Genomic DNA, 12,459 nt, shown 5'->3' with positions numbered 1-12,459 from the left:
GTAGACCTCCCTAAATATCTTGGCCAAAAGCATTGCCATTGATCCATCTAAATCTCAGATTCACTCTGAAACTCAGACTCTCACCCTTTGAGATAGTCACAAGATGTCCAATGTACTTGACGCCCAATTCCTTTGACACACAGTTAATAAAAGCAGATATGCTTAAACATTGTAAAGGTCTGATCGCTTCTGTGAAGAATAACCAACCACATTTTAGCTGAGCAACCTTTTCACAGTGCACTCCTGGGAGAGGACTTTAAACACCACACCTTGCAACCTGGAGATCTTGTCCATTGAAAAGACACCTCCAGGATGATTCTTTCGAACCTCATGAGAAGGGCCTTTATTATGTATTGCTAACTGATCCTTTCCTGCCAAACTCCAAGGAATAGATTCTTGGATTCTTGTGACCCATCTAAAGAAAGCACCAAACTCTGACTAGACCTACATACCATCTGGTGAAAGTAAAGATGTCCCAGAATTAAAGCAGCAGACAACATCTAATGAGACCACTTTCCCAGGATATCCAAACCAGGCCAGTCTACCTTTTCCTCACTGTTTGCTTCTACTACCTGTTTTGTGGAAAGAAAATGCCCTTGTTCACATTTCCCAAGTCCTTGAGAAAGGGGGAATCTTTTTTTTCCCTAGTTATAGCCTTTCAGAAACCGCATCATGACCCTGTGACAACATAATTTTTCACTCGCTTTTTCTGAAGGGTTAGAAGGCTCAGAATTTACAAGTCTTTCATCTGAACTATTATCTGACTGGATTTTTAATCCAAATTTACAAATTTATAGGCTGTATTATTGGTTAATATTTGTTTCTAACACTTTTTGAGATACTAATATATCCTTGAATTTTTGCTATTTTTGTAAAAACTTCATTAGTTATTGTTTCACTGTTTATACCTGCATTCTGTCTTCCCAAATGCACTTGGTTGATTCTTTCAGTGTACCCTTGTAGTAGTTACTATTTTGCTTTCAGTGCCTGCTTTACTCTGGGACTTCCAGGAGACATACATGACTCTAGGCTTGCCTCCATAAGAACTCTTCTCCCCTAAGTTGGAATAAGTGCCAATAAATATTTTCAGTTGGCTACCTTCAGATCCCAGTTTAGAACCATCAGACAATTTGGAATTGTTTCATTACTTCTGTTCTGTATAATTAAGTTTTGTATTTTGTTGCCTGTCAAACTTTTATAAAAATGATATACCCAATAAGATGATCTTCAATGTTTATGATCTTAATAAATATGGACTATAGATGAGAAGTACCTGAACGTTTTCCCTCCTCACCGCCCTTGTCACCCAAACATGGCCATAAGTGGTTTCCAACTGCTTATATAAGCATTTACCTTGGTGTGTAGAACATGACAACCAGAAAAGATCCTTCCTGGCACTGAGGGACAAAACCACTAATGTGGTAGAAAACCTGCCTTTTGATCAGTGATGCTTCCAGAGAAAGATCTTGATCAAAAGGGGGGGAATGTAAAAATTAAGGAGAAACCTCACTTAAATAGAGCCAGGAGGCTAGAAGGGGGACCCATACCACTCAATATCAGTTACAGGAAGAACTGTCAATTATACAGCCCGACACAAGTATCAATAGGACAGAATTATCAATTACAGACCTCAACTATATATATATTGAATCTATAAGAAATTGACTACCCCTGCAACTCAGCCAATGAGAAACTATCATCACCCTGAACTCTTGCTTTTTAACAAAGGACTTTCATTCAAAACACCCCACCCAACTTCCTCCTCCTCTATAAAATAACATTTGTTTATTGGGCTTGCCTATGAGTCAGCAGTAGTGAGGAGGAGGACACGAGAGGGGGTATTAGAAGGACAGCAGAAATCTCTAGACTTCCTTAGTGCCAGGTTGGCTGACCACAGAGTTGGTTAGGAGCTAAACAAAATACAAGATTGCAATGACATTTCCCATTGCTTCAGAATATATTAATATAGGAGGTAGCCAGGTATTGGGGGAATGCATCAGTCTAGGAAATTGTAGTGACTGGATATATTAGCATACCAAAAAAATATAATTTGAAGTGTTTGAAGAACAATTACTTTTATTATTTCTAATAAGGAAGAGGGAGATTCAATACATTTATAATTAAATTGAATTTTGTTAGTTTCACTCAAATCCATGTAAAAATTATTTTTTAAGCCCTTCTTCTATTTTTGACTGATTTTTTTTTTTATCTAGGCTAGAACCAAAAATAATTTAGGCATCTGAGATAACCCACTACCACAATTTCTACACTTCTGCTATACTGCTTATCCTAATTTACTGCACATTTAGTATTCTCCCATTGCCCTAAACCTCAAGCATTTTAAGAAGAGGCCCAATTTTATTCTATTCTCTTTTTAAGATTTTATTTATTTTAGAGACAGAGAAAAAGAGCATGCATGTGGGAGAGGGGCAGAGGGAGACAGAGGAGAGTGAAACTGTCAAGCAGATCCCCCCTCAGCTGACATTGAGTCAGACACTCAACCAACTGCATTTTCTTGTTGTAGGACAGTACTTCATAGATACTAAGGGATTAGAAATGAAGTAAGAAACAGCTTGAATAAGAGTATAGACAGACTTTGGTAATAGCTGGCTCAGTAGCTTGCTGTTGTTTTAGTTAAACCATTTAACCTCCATAAGACTTAAATTTTCTATTTATAAAATGAGTAATAGAATTTTTTTCAGGGGATCTGAGACCAATAGTTAGAAACTATAAGGATGAAAAATTAATCTCATTGTAAGAAAATCCTTACAAATACTTCAAGTTTCCTAAAAGCTCTATTTGTTTCTAGAAGCAGAGTACCTAATCAATTGAAGTGGTCAAACACAGGCTTAAAGAGCATTTGGCAGGAGCACTGAGCATTGAAAAGAGAATTTAAACAATGGAAGAATGGTTAAAGTCCTTTCCAACAGGGCATTTGGTGAGAGCCGACAATTCTTCCATGGCGTTACTGTAGCGCTGCAAGGCTTTGAGCATCGCACAAACACAAACACTTGGGTACCAGTATTGCCTCCAAGGGGTGATTTCTTTGTATACCATTTTACTCAAATTCTAGGTGGCAACAATAACTTTTCTATCTACTTCCTGGATTTGTTGTAAGGATAATAAATTTCAACAAATGTTGAACAGGAATAGTTACAAAAGAAAACAAACTATTATTAAATGTGTTTCAATAGTGTTCTCTACTGTCCCCTACTGTGACATAAGTCTTCTTGACTCAACTGTATAGATCATCTCTTGCATGTGAGAGTTTAATAATTTGGAAGCCAACAAGTCACCATCTTTTGAGCCTGATGCATTCCTGACTATGTTTGGCTGCAATTGAAGCTCGCTCAGAAAAATAAGGGTACACACATGTAATAATTGTATAAGTTGTTTCTATTTATAAAATGAGTAATAGAGTTTACAAGTTTTTCATTGATTCTAGAGCAAAGAATCACAGAATTAGAAAGCACTTGAGTCAACGTATGTAGATTTCACTCTTATCACTTACCATTTCATCTACAAACAGGTGATAGTATTCTTCTTTAGGCACACTGAACTAATGAATGCTTCTTTAATATGCTGCATTGGTCAGCTATTGCCATGATAATGCTACATGACAAATCTACTCAAATTTAGGAGCTTGAAGCAACTAGTGTTCATGGTTTTTCTACTTCACCCGTCTGTGTGGTGGCTGGAGCACATGTGCTTCAGGCTATGAGTTGGCTGGGCTTTGCTCTAGTCTTTGATTTGAGTTCAGGTCTGTTCCATGTGTTTCCCTCCTTCTCCTGAGACCAAGGGTTACCTGCCTCATCTTTGTGCATAGCAGTGCCTCTTAAGATCTTGATTCAGAACTAGCAGGTTGAGTCATCTGCCTACATTTCATTGACATGGCCAACCCTACACCAATGGGGAGGAGAAACATCCAGATATCTGTGGTTACATTAGTACCAAATGTGACCAGGTAAGTGCTCATACATACTTGTAGACTGCATGGCTATTAGAAATACAGAGGATTTCACCTTCTACCAAAGCATAATTCTAGAGGACTATTTTGGTTTTAGTATTTCAGTTGTTACAAATATCTTATTATATTGAGTGAAATTTAACGTAATCTTCTTCCAATTAGGCTTAAAGTTCCCCTGAAAAGAAGTATATTTTCCCTTGCATAACACAGCTCTTTCAAGCAACTGAAATAATTTCTCCATTCCAAATAGCCCCCATGGCTTCAGCCCTCCTCCCCCACCATAAGCCCATTATCCAAATGTCCCTCGAAACAAATGAGTTTAATATATGAATTTCAAATAGTCTTAATATATCTCATAAATATAGAAAGAAACCATGTATTTCCAGTGGCTTATACCAATAAGCCAGTTAGTGCAGTTTTTTTAATAGTTACATCAAATAGATGAAATAATAAACATTTCAACATATACATTCTTTAAGTACAAAAGGAAAACAATGTAATGAAGGTCTGTGTACCTATGACCTAGGTTTTCAACTGTTAACATTCTCCTTCATTTAATCAGAACTTTATGAAACATGAATCATTACATATATAGTTGAAGTCCAATTTGTATCTCTCCCCTTCCTGCTGGAGAAGTAGCCACTAGCTTAAACATATTCCAAAAATTCATCACATCTTAAGCCACAAGGAGAAATTATATATATCAAATAATCTCCTATAGACATTTTTTTGCAATTAGATTAAAAATCAATACAAAGGATAAAAACTTATGTGAAAAGAATACCTGCTTACATACTGACTGCAGCATTCTATTTAAGTTAAATGTGTTCTCAAATCTACAGTTGCACTACCTTTTGATGTAGCACTTACTGACAGAGGTGCATTAAAGTTTCCCACTATACAGGCTTTTAGATTTATGCTTTTTAGATTTATACATTTGTCTTGAATATTACAGACCAGAATTTATCTTTGATTTTTTTTCCTTTTGCAATCTGACATTTTAACACCTTAATAATGCTTTTTGCAATAAAATCTATTTTGTCTGATTTTAATACAGATGTACCCACTTTAGGTTTGGTTACCTTTTGACTATTTTTTTCCCCAATCATTCTTTGATTTGCTAACTCTCTGTATTCTATGTCTCTTTTAAACCAAAGAAGTACAGGTTAGTTTTGTTCTTTTATTCAATATAATGCCAACAATTTACTTGACTATTCTGGGAGAGAGAATATTTCCATTTCCATTTATTTTGATTACTGATAGATTTATTGTGTTTCCTGTTTCTTCTTTCTTTTCAACTTCAAAGTGTGTTCATTTTTTATTTTCCCTTTCCCCTCTGCTAGTTTTTAAGTTATATTTCTAAGACTTTTTTTTTTTTTTTAACAACAGTTTTAGGTTTACAATCAAGAGATGTTTTATGTCTGGCATTTGATATGTTTATATTTTAACATGATTATATTTAAAGTATGAAATGAAATAAAATTTCCATCCTCCTCCCAAATACAGCAAGGCTTTTAAAGGTTTTTACTCTGACTCCTTTTGCCCATTTTACTTATAATTGCCACATAGTATTTTGGTCCTATATTTTTATATACACCAACAATGTTCTCCTCCTCCTAGTCTTCCTTCTCCTTGTTCCTATCTATACATTTGTAAATTAATGTACTAGATTACACTACATCTTGGTAGTGTAGATGTTAAATAAAAGTAACTAACTGTCTCTAGCCTTGGTTCCATGAGCATATATGCTAAGTAGACTTTCCTTTTTTATGTCACTAATTTTTTTTTTTAAAATAAAAGCTATCACCAGATTAGGGTCTAAGATAAGTTTTGCATACATCTGAGGAAGAATAAACTATTCCGTTAATTTTATAACCTTAGATGGCAATATGATATCTACACTTATATTTTTATATTTAAAAAATTAAAGGAATGTTAACATATTCTGGCTGGCAATGAGTCACATTTTCCTGCCAATTCTTTTATTTAATTTCTTATCACTATTGCAAATTTGCTCTTATCCTGTTTGAATTGTTAAACTCTTCTTTGTGGTGAATGTATTTGAGATTAAAGCCTAAATTGACCTAAGAGATTGGAGAGATCTAAGAAAATTACCTACCTGACCAGCAGTGTCCAAAATGTCCAAATAAGCTGGCTCATTGTCAATCCTAACTTGGGTCTTATAGGCATCTTCTGAAAAACACAAAAAACAGTTTACATTCAGGTACATTCAGCTGAAGAGGCAGGATTCATTTTTAGATTTCATAACCAAGAATTTCTAAATAGTTTGAGTAAGAGAACGAGATATTCTAGTCAAATACACAAAGTAAGAAAGATATAACCCAGGGAAATATAGGAGTGTGTGTCTGCTTAAAGTGAAGTCAGGTTTATTTCTCCATCAGGAGATTATGATTTGAGGTACCTTTGTCATAATACCTACAGAACAAATCTTGAAACAAATTCATCAGTTCTTTTTTTCATCTTGCACTGCAAATGTGCATTCCAACATCATATTCAATGAGAGACTAAAAGCTTTTCCTCTAAGGTCAGGGACAAATAGGCCTGTTTTAGCTTTTATTTAACATAGTACTAAAGTCCTAGCCAGAGCAATGAGGCAAGAAAAATAAATAAAAGTCATCCAAATTGGAAGAGAAGCAGTAAAATTTTGTTTATAGATAACATGATCCTATAAATAGAAAGCCCCAATGATTGCACGGGGTAGGAGTGAGGTGCGGGTGTTGGAACTTCTAAAAAATTCAGCAGTTGCAGGATACAAAATCAAACACACACAAGTCAGTTGTCTTTCCATACACTGATGATAAACAATTTAAAATAAAAGCATCAAAAGGAATCAAATAGGAATAAACTTAACCAAGAAGGTAAAGAACTGTATACCAAAAACTATAAAGTTTTAATATGTTTGTGTACTTGTTAACTTGTAAAAATTTATATATTCTGGATTCTAAACATTTATCAGATAGGATTTGTAAATATTTTTTCCTATTCTGTAGGCTTTTTAACTTTAATAATGGCATTTGATGCATGAAAGTTAATTTTTATGGAGTATAGTTTGTTTCTTTTGTTCATGTGTTTTAGTGTCCTAAGGATCTATTCTAAAATTCAAGGTCATGAATATTTAATGCTATGTTTTCTTCTAAGAGTTTTAAATTCTAGCCTTTGCCATTAGTCATTGATCCATTTTCAGTTTATTATTTTTGTTTAGCAGCTTTTTAAAAATTTTTATTTAAATTCAACCAGCTAACATATAATAGTACATCATTAGTTTCAGATGTAGTATTCAATGATTCATCAGTTGCATATTTTATTGATTTACTTAAATATTTTATTTATTTTTCAGAGAGAGTGAGTGAGTACACGAGCAAGAGAGCACAAGCAGGGCGAGTGGCAGGCAGAAGGACAAGCAGGCTCCCCGCCGAGCAAGGAACCCATGCTGGACTTGATCCCAGGACCCTGGGATCATGCCCTGAGCCGAAGGCAGATGCTTAACCAGCTGAGCCACCCAGGTGTCCCAGTTGCGTATTTTTTAATATGTTGTTTGGTAAGGATATAAATTCATTCTTCTACATACAATTCTCTTATTATCCTTTATTTCTGTAATGTTGGTATTGATGTCCCCAATTTATTTGAGTAAACACTTTCTTATCTAGCCAAAGCTTTCTCAATTTTGTTCATCTTTTTAAAGTAACTTAATATCATTTTCTTTTTTCCCCTTTATTCTCTATTTACCTCTCTTTTAGTCTTTAGTATTTCCTTCTATTTGCTTTGGGTTTAGTTCCGCGCCTCCCCCCCCCCATTTCTTAAGGTTTAAAGGTTAATTTGAGATCTTTTTTAATATGAGTATTTACAGTTATATATTTTCCTTTCAGCACTGCTTGTGCTGCATCCTATAAATTTTGGAATGTTGTGTTTCATTTTCATTAATCTTTAAGTATTTTCTAATGCCCTCCGATTTCTTCTTTTACTCATTGGTTATTTAATTTCCTCATTTTTGTGTATCTTTGAAACTAGAAATCTACAGTAGAAGAAAAACATTCTATTGTGACTGGAAAAGATAATCTGTATGATTTTAATCTTCTGATATACACTTGGAAAATCAAGGAATGCTTCCTGGAAGAAGTAGCACCTAACCTGAGTAGGAGTTAGGATAGTCAAGACAGAGAAAGACAAACTGAAAGCCAGTATCCCAGAGGTTATAAAAATTGAGACAAGGGGCACCTGGATGGCTCAGTCAGTTAAGCATCCAACTCTTGATTTTGGCTCAGGTCATGATCTCAGGGTCCTGGGATCAAACCCAGTGTCAGGCTCCCGGACTCAGCAGGGGAGTCTGCTAGTCTCCCTCTCACTGTGCCCCTACCCTGGCTCATGCTCTCTCTTAAATCTTTTTTAAAAAATGATGAAACAAAAGTAACCTAGATAATTTCAGTGTAATTAAATCCTAGAGTTTGGGGAAGAAAATTTGAAATTTATGAGGTAAATCAGACTTGCCTATGAATATATTAAATGGAATCATGTTTTTGAGTGAGGCAGTAAGACTGCTGGGGTTTAAATCCTGACTCTACCACTACCAGTTGTCTGAGTTGGGGGGGGGGGTGATCACTTGGTCTCTCTAAAATGCGTATTACTCATTTGAAAGTTATGATAATATTTCTATTTAACTCATGGAGTTGCTCAGAGGATTCAGGAAGATAATGTGTGAAAGGCATCTGGCACAGTGCCTTGTGTATAGAATATGCTTAATAATGCTTATTTATGGTTTTTGTTTTTAAGAAATTTGGACTCTATCATAATGCCACTATCAGATATGCATTTTGGAATGCTCACTTGGGCTGAAATGTGGCAAATAGATTTTAAGGTGGGAAACTATATTCTGACAATGGCACTAGGGTGGAAAAAGAGCAGACAGATTTGCAAGATATTTAGAAAGTTGAACCTATAGCACTTAGTAATATATAGGGGACAAGGAAGGAGGATGATACAAGGGTAGCTCTCCAATTTCTGGCACTTGCAGATGGGCAGATACCTAGGATGTTTACGTAGAGAGGGAGGAAAGAAGGTCCACCACAAATGCAACTTAGAAAAGGACTTTGCCATGTCTGTATCATGGAAGTGGAAACAGTGAGTACCTGGGTCTGAAGCTCTGGGGAGAGATCTGAGAGTTATTTCATTATATCCAATGATTTCCTCATTTCTTCCAATCATGATTGGAAACATGGTTGGACCTCCTGAGCCTGGAACTCAAACTCCTAGAATCTGGCTATAGCTTCTGTTTTATCTGCCATTTATATTGTAAGAAAGAGCAAACTGAATCACTACTAAAAGCATTTACAACAGCATTGAATTTTGGCACCATTTCAATACTTATTCATACTGTTGATTTTGAACCACAAAGGAGTTATTTTAAGAACATTTTGGTTTACAAAGTAGTAATGGTCAACCAAAGAGGAGCTTTTTAAACACACACACTGAGCACCTCCCCCAAATTAGGTTTTTGCTAGCTGCTGAAGATATGAAGGTAGACCCACACATGCACACACACCGTCATGGTCTCTACCCCCAAGAACTTAATCATGGTGGAAGACACACAAACGTGCAATGAGATGTTAAGATCCAAAAATTTATAGGGCATATAGCCTACCCCTTTCCAGGAAATTCACATTCTTTATGACTTTGCTGCAGAAATAAAGTTGTGGAAAGCCTAACTACCAGGGTGGTCAATCTGGTGTAGTTTGAACAACTACCAGCCATTCTATAACACCATTCAGTATACAGGCAACCACACAGTCTATTTTCCATTCTACTGCTCTTTGTACGTTCACTGATCCTCCTCTTACACAATATCTTGTGAATTTTTTTTTTTAAATGCATAGAGTTGTTTTTCAATTTCATAGGGAACTAAGAATAGTTACTCTGAAAAGGACGCTGTGACCTGAGAATCACATGTGAGTCTTTCAGAATTCATGTTTGTTTATTTAACTCAAAAGCCCCAAAAGGAGCCTGCTGAGGCCAGGAGCATGCTGAGTAATCCAGACGAGAACTGCTCTGTGTGATTATTGAAGCCCTAGATAAACCCAGCACATGAAATGTATATCAAATAAAAGCTTCTCCTGGGATCAGAAAACCCCTTCAAAGAGACGATGTGAATTGGCTGGAAATTAAGCCAGGCCTTCTATCCAAGATTTCTTTCTCTTTTAAGAAGGGTCTATCACAGTACACATTCCAGTGTTGTGAATCTAGGTCACCTCCCCGGCCTCCATAGAAACTAATCCCTTTCATTTTCTTCCAATAAACAATCTTCCCTCCTGTTTCCATCCATCCACTCCCTTTGAGACCTCCCATGTAGAAATGCAGTGACAGAAATACTCTCTTGAATACATATAAACACCTCCCTGAATTTCAATCATCCGCCTATAGACGCAACCCTGAAGTGAGCTCATTTGTCTTCCAAAGCAAGAGGCCAAATGTATACAAAGCTTTATCAGGCAGAAATAGTAGCAATTGCCTGCTATGTTTGCACTGAAAAGCACAATGGAGCTAAATTCTTAGAGGCATCTCTAAATTCCACCTTAAATTCTAAAATTCTACCTTAAGATGCTACTTCAAAATTCATTTGAAAACACTGGTGTTTGAGACCCTTGCTTCTCTTAGGTCTTCCTTGCTTTCCTTCTCTAGAATTTTACAGGAGAAAATCACCAAAGACCTGTATTAAAGCCTCACGCCCATCACTAAATTTTGGTATTATAAGTGGTTACTTAATCTTACTTGTAAGATGGAGTTAATAGTACATGCTAGTCCGTGCATAGGAGTTCTAGAAGGATCAACTAAAGTGGAATATAAAATAGTGCCAGAAAAAAAGAAAAAAAGAAAAGAAACCACAATTCAAACTCAAGGCATGTTATGTAATAACTTTAAAAAAAAATATTGCTTCAAGTTAACCATAAAATCATATAAAACTAAACCACTTCTCCTTCTGCCATTTATATTTACCCATATGGGAATGTTTCCCCCCCCCCCCCACAACAAGTTAATCAGAGGATTTGGTAAGATAGGTTTACAATAATTTTCCAAAAAATAAAAGTGTATAATTAAAAAGCCTTAAGATGTTCTGAATAATCTATACAAAAAATTCATTTAATTCCTTTATAGAATATATTTAAATATCTTTAAAATGTTGTTGTAAATATGAAATTGGGATATTTTAAAACCACAATATGTAACTGAGAGAAAATATTAGGGTATTGTTGAATTTTTACTAGAAGACTTTTTAAAAAATCTTAAGATACTTGAATAATTCTTATATGGTTTACCTGAAAACCTGAAATGTATGATAACTGGTATTACACTGAAGATATGATTCTGTAACTCTGAGGTAGTATACATCTCTAAGATATTAATCATTAACCCAATTCTTTAAAAAAATATGAAGGTTCAGGTTCAGATCATTTATAACTTTCTCAAAGAATTTCTTAAATAAATCATCCTAATTGTGTGTTTGCATGTGTATAAAGCAGAAACATCTTGGAACAAAGTGCACTAGAAACGTTCTCTTGAACAGAAAGAGAAATGGCTGTATCAGTGCTGATACAAATCTAATGTATCAATATGTACACGAGTATATAATCTGTGCTGCACACGCTGATAGGCACAGAATCTACCATGTTGACAAAGACAGTTGATTTCTCTCAACACAGTTTGTAATCCTGGGAGAACACATCAATAGTCAATTGCACTGCACTGTAATGAGTGTTAACATTAGAAGAGTTTGAAATGTGCTTATTTAGAAAGACAGCAGAAGACACCCAGCTGAAGTTGAGCTGAGGTCAGTCCTCAAAAGCAGCAGATAGACAACAGGGTTTGCAAGGGGGAGGCCTGGTAAGAGGCCAAGACAGACAGGGAATTGCATGGATTCTAGCACAGCCCCTCCTCTTGAACGTAAACATTCAGTGAAATACATTAAGGGTATATATGCCTGCTGTATTTGAAAAAGGTTTTCAAAACTGGCTGAATTTAGCTTCAGAGAGGACTCACAGTGAATGAGAACACGCTTCCCTACCATGGAATAAAGAGCTGAAGATAGGGGTGTCATTAAAAACTAAGTCCTGGAAATTCATGAGATGTGTAAGGCAGAATTTAGATTTTTTTTTTTTAAGCTATAAAATTGAGGACTGAGCCATGTTTATTTACATCTGGGAGGGGTAAGGGCTCTGTGATGATATTAGAGTTACACAGCAATTGAAATCTTTCCTATAGACATAGAAGCAGATTCTAGTGGGGTAGTTCATACCAGTCAGCATTTCCCTGCTGCTCCCAGGGAAATGCCCAATGTCACTGCTCTGGGAAATTTAACTCCAAGGGGGACAACCACATGCATTCTGTAGGGCCCTCAGGTAGATTTTCCACATCAGACCTTTTGAGGTGGTGCAAGTTGGCGTGTTCCCTTTGGAATCAGAGGAGACCACCTGGAGATTTGCACC

At 35.8% G+C, this 12,459-nt stretch overlaps 1 protein-coding gene across 2 annotated transcripts in view; it reads right to left on the bottom strand.

Moving 5' to 3' along the window:
• Positions 1 to 12,459, bottom strand: part of RIT2 (Ras like without CAAX 2) — a 391,381-nt gene that overhangs the window by 250,533 nt on the left and 128,389 nt on the right. For both annotated transcript variants that reach the window (XM_034995749.1, XM_034995748.1), the window contains exon 3: positions 6,087 to 6,160. In XM_034995749.1, coding sequence (XP_034851640.1) covers positions 6,087 to 6,160 — 74 coding nt within the window. The remainder of the gene's footprint in view (positions 1 to 6,086; positions 6,161 to 12,459) is intronic.

This window comes from Mirounga leonina, unplaced genomic scaffold (assembly GCF_011800145.1).
Source record: "Mirounga leonina isolate KUSES-001 unplaced genomic scaffold, KU_Mleo_1.0 Mir_93, whole genome shotgun sequence".
Taxonomy (NCBI): domain Eukaryota; kingdom Metazoa; phylum Chordata; class Mammalia; order Carnivora; family Phocidae; genus Mirounga; species Mirounga leonina.
The sequence above is the reverse complement of the archived record's forward strand: the minus strand, read 5'-3'. Positions and strand labels throughout refer to the sequence as shown.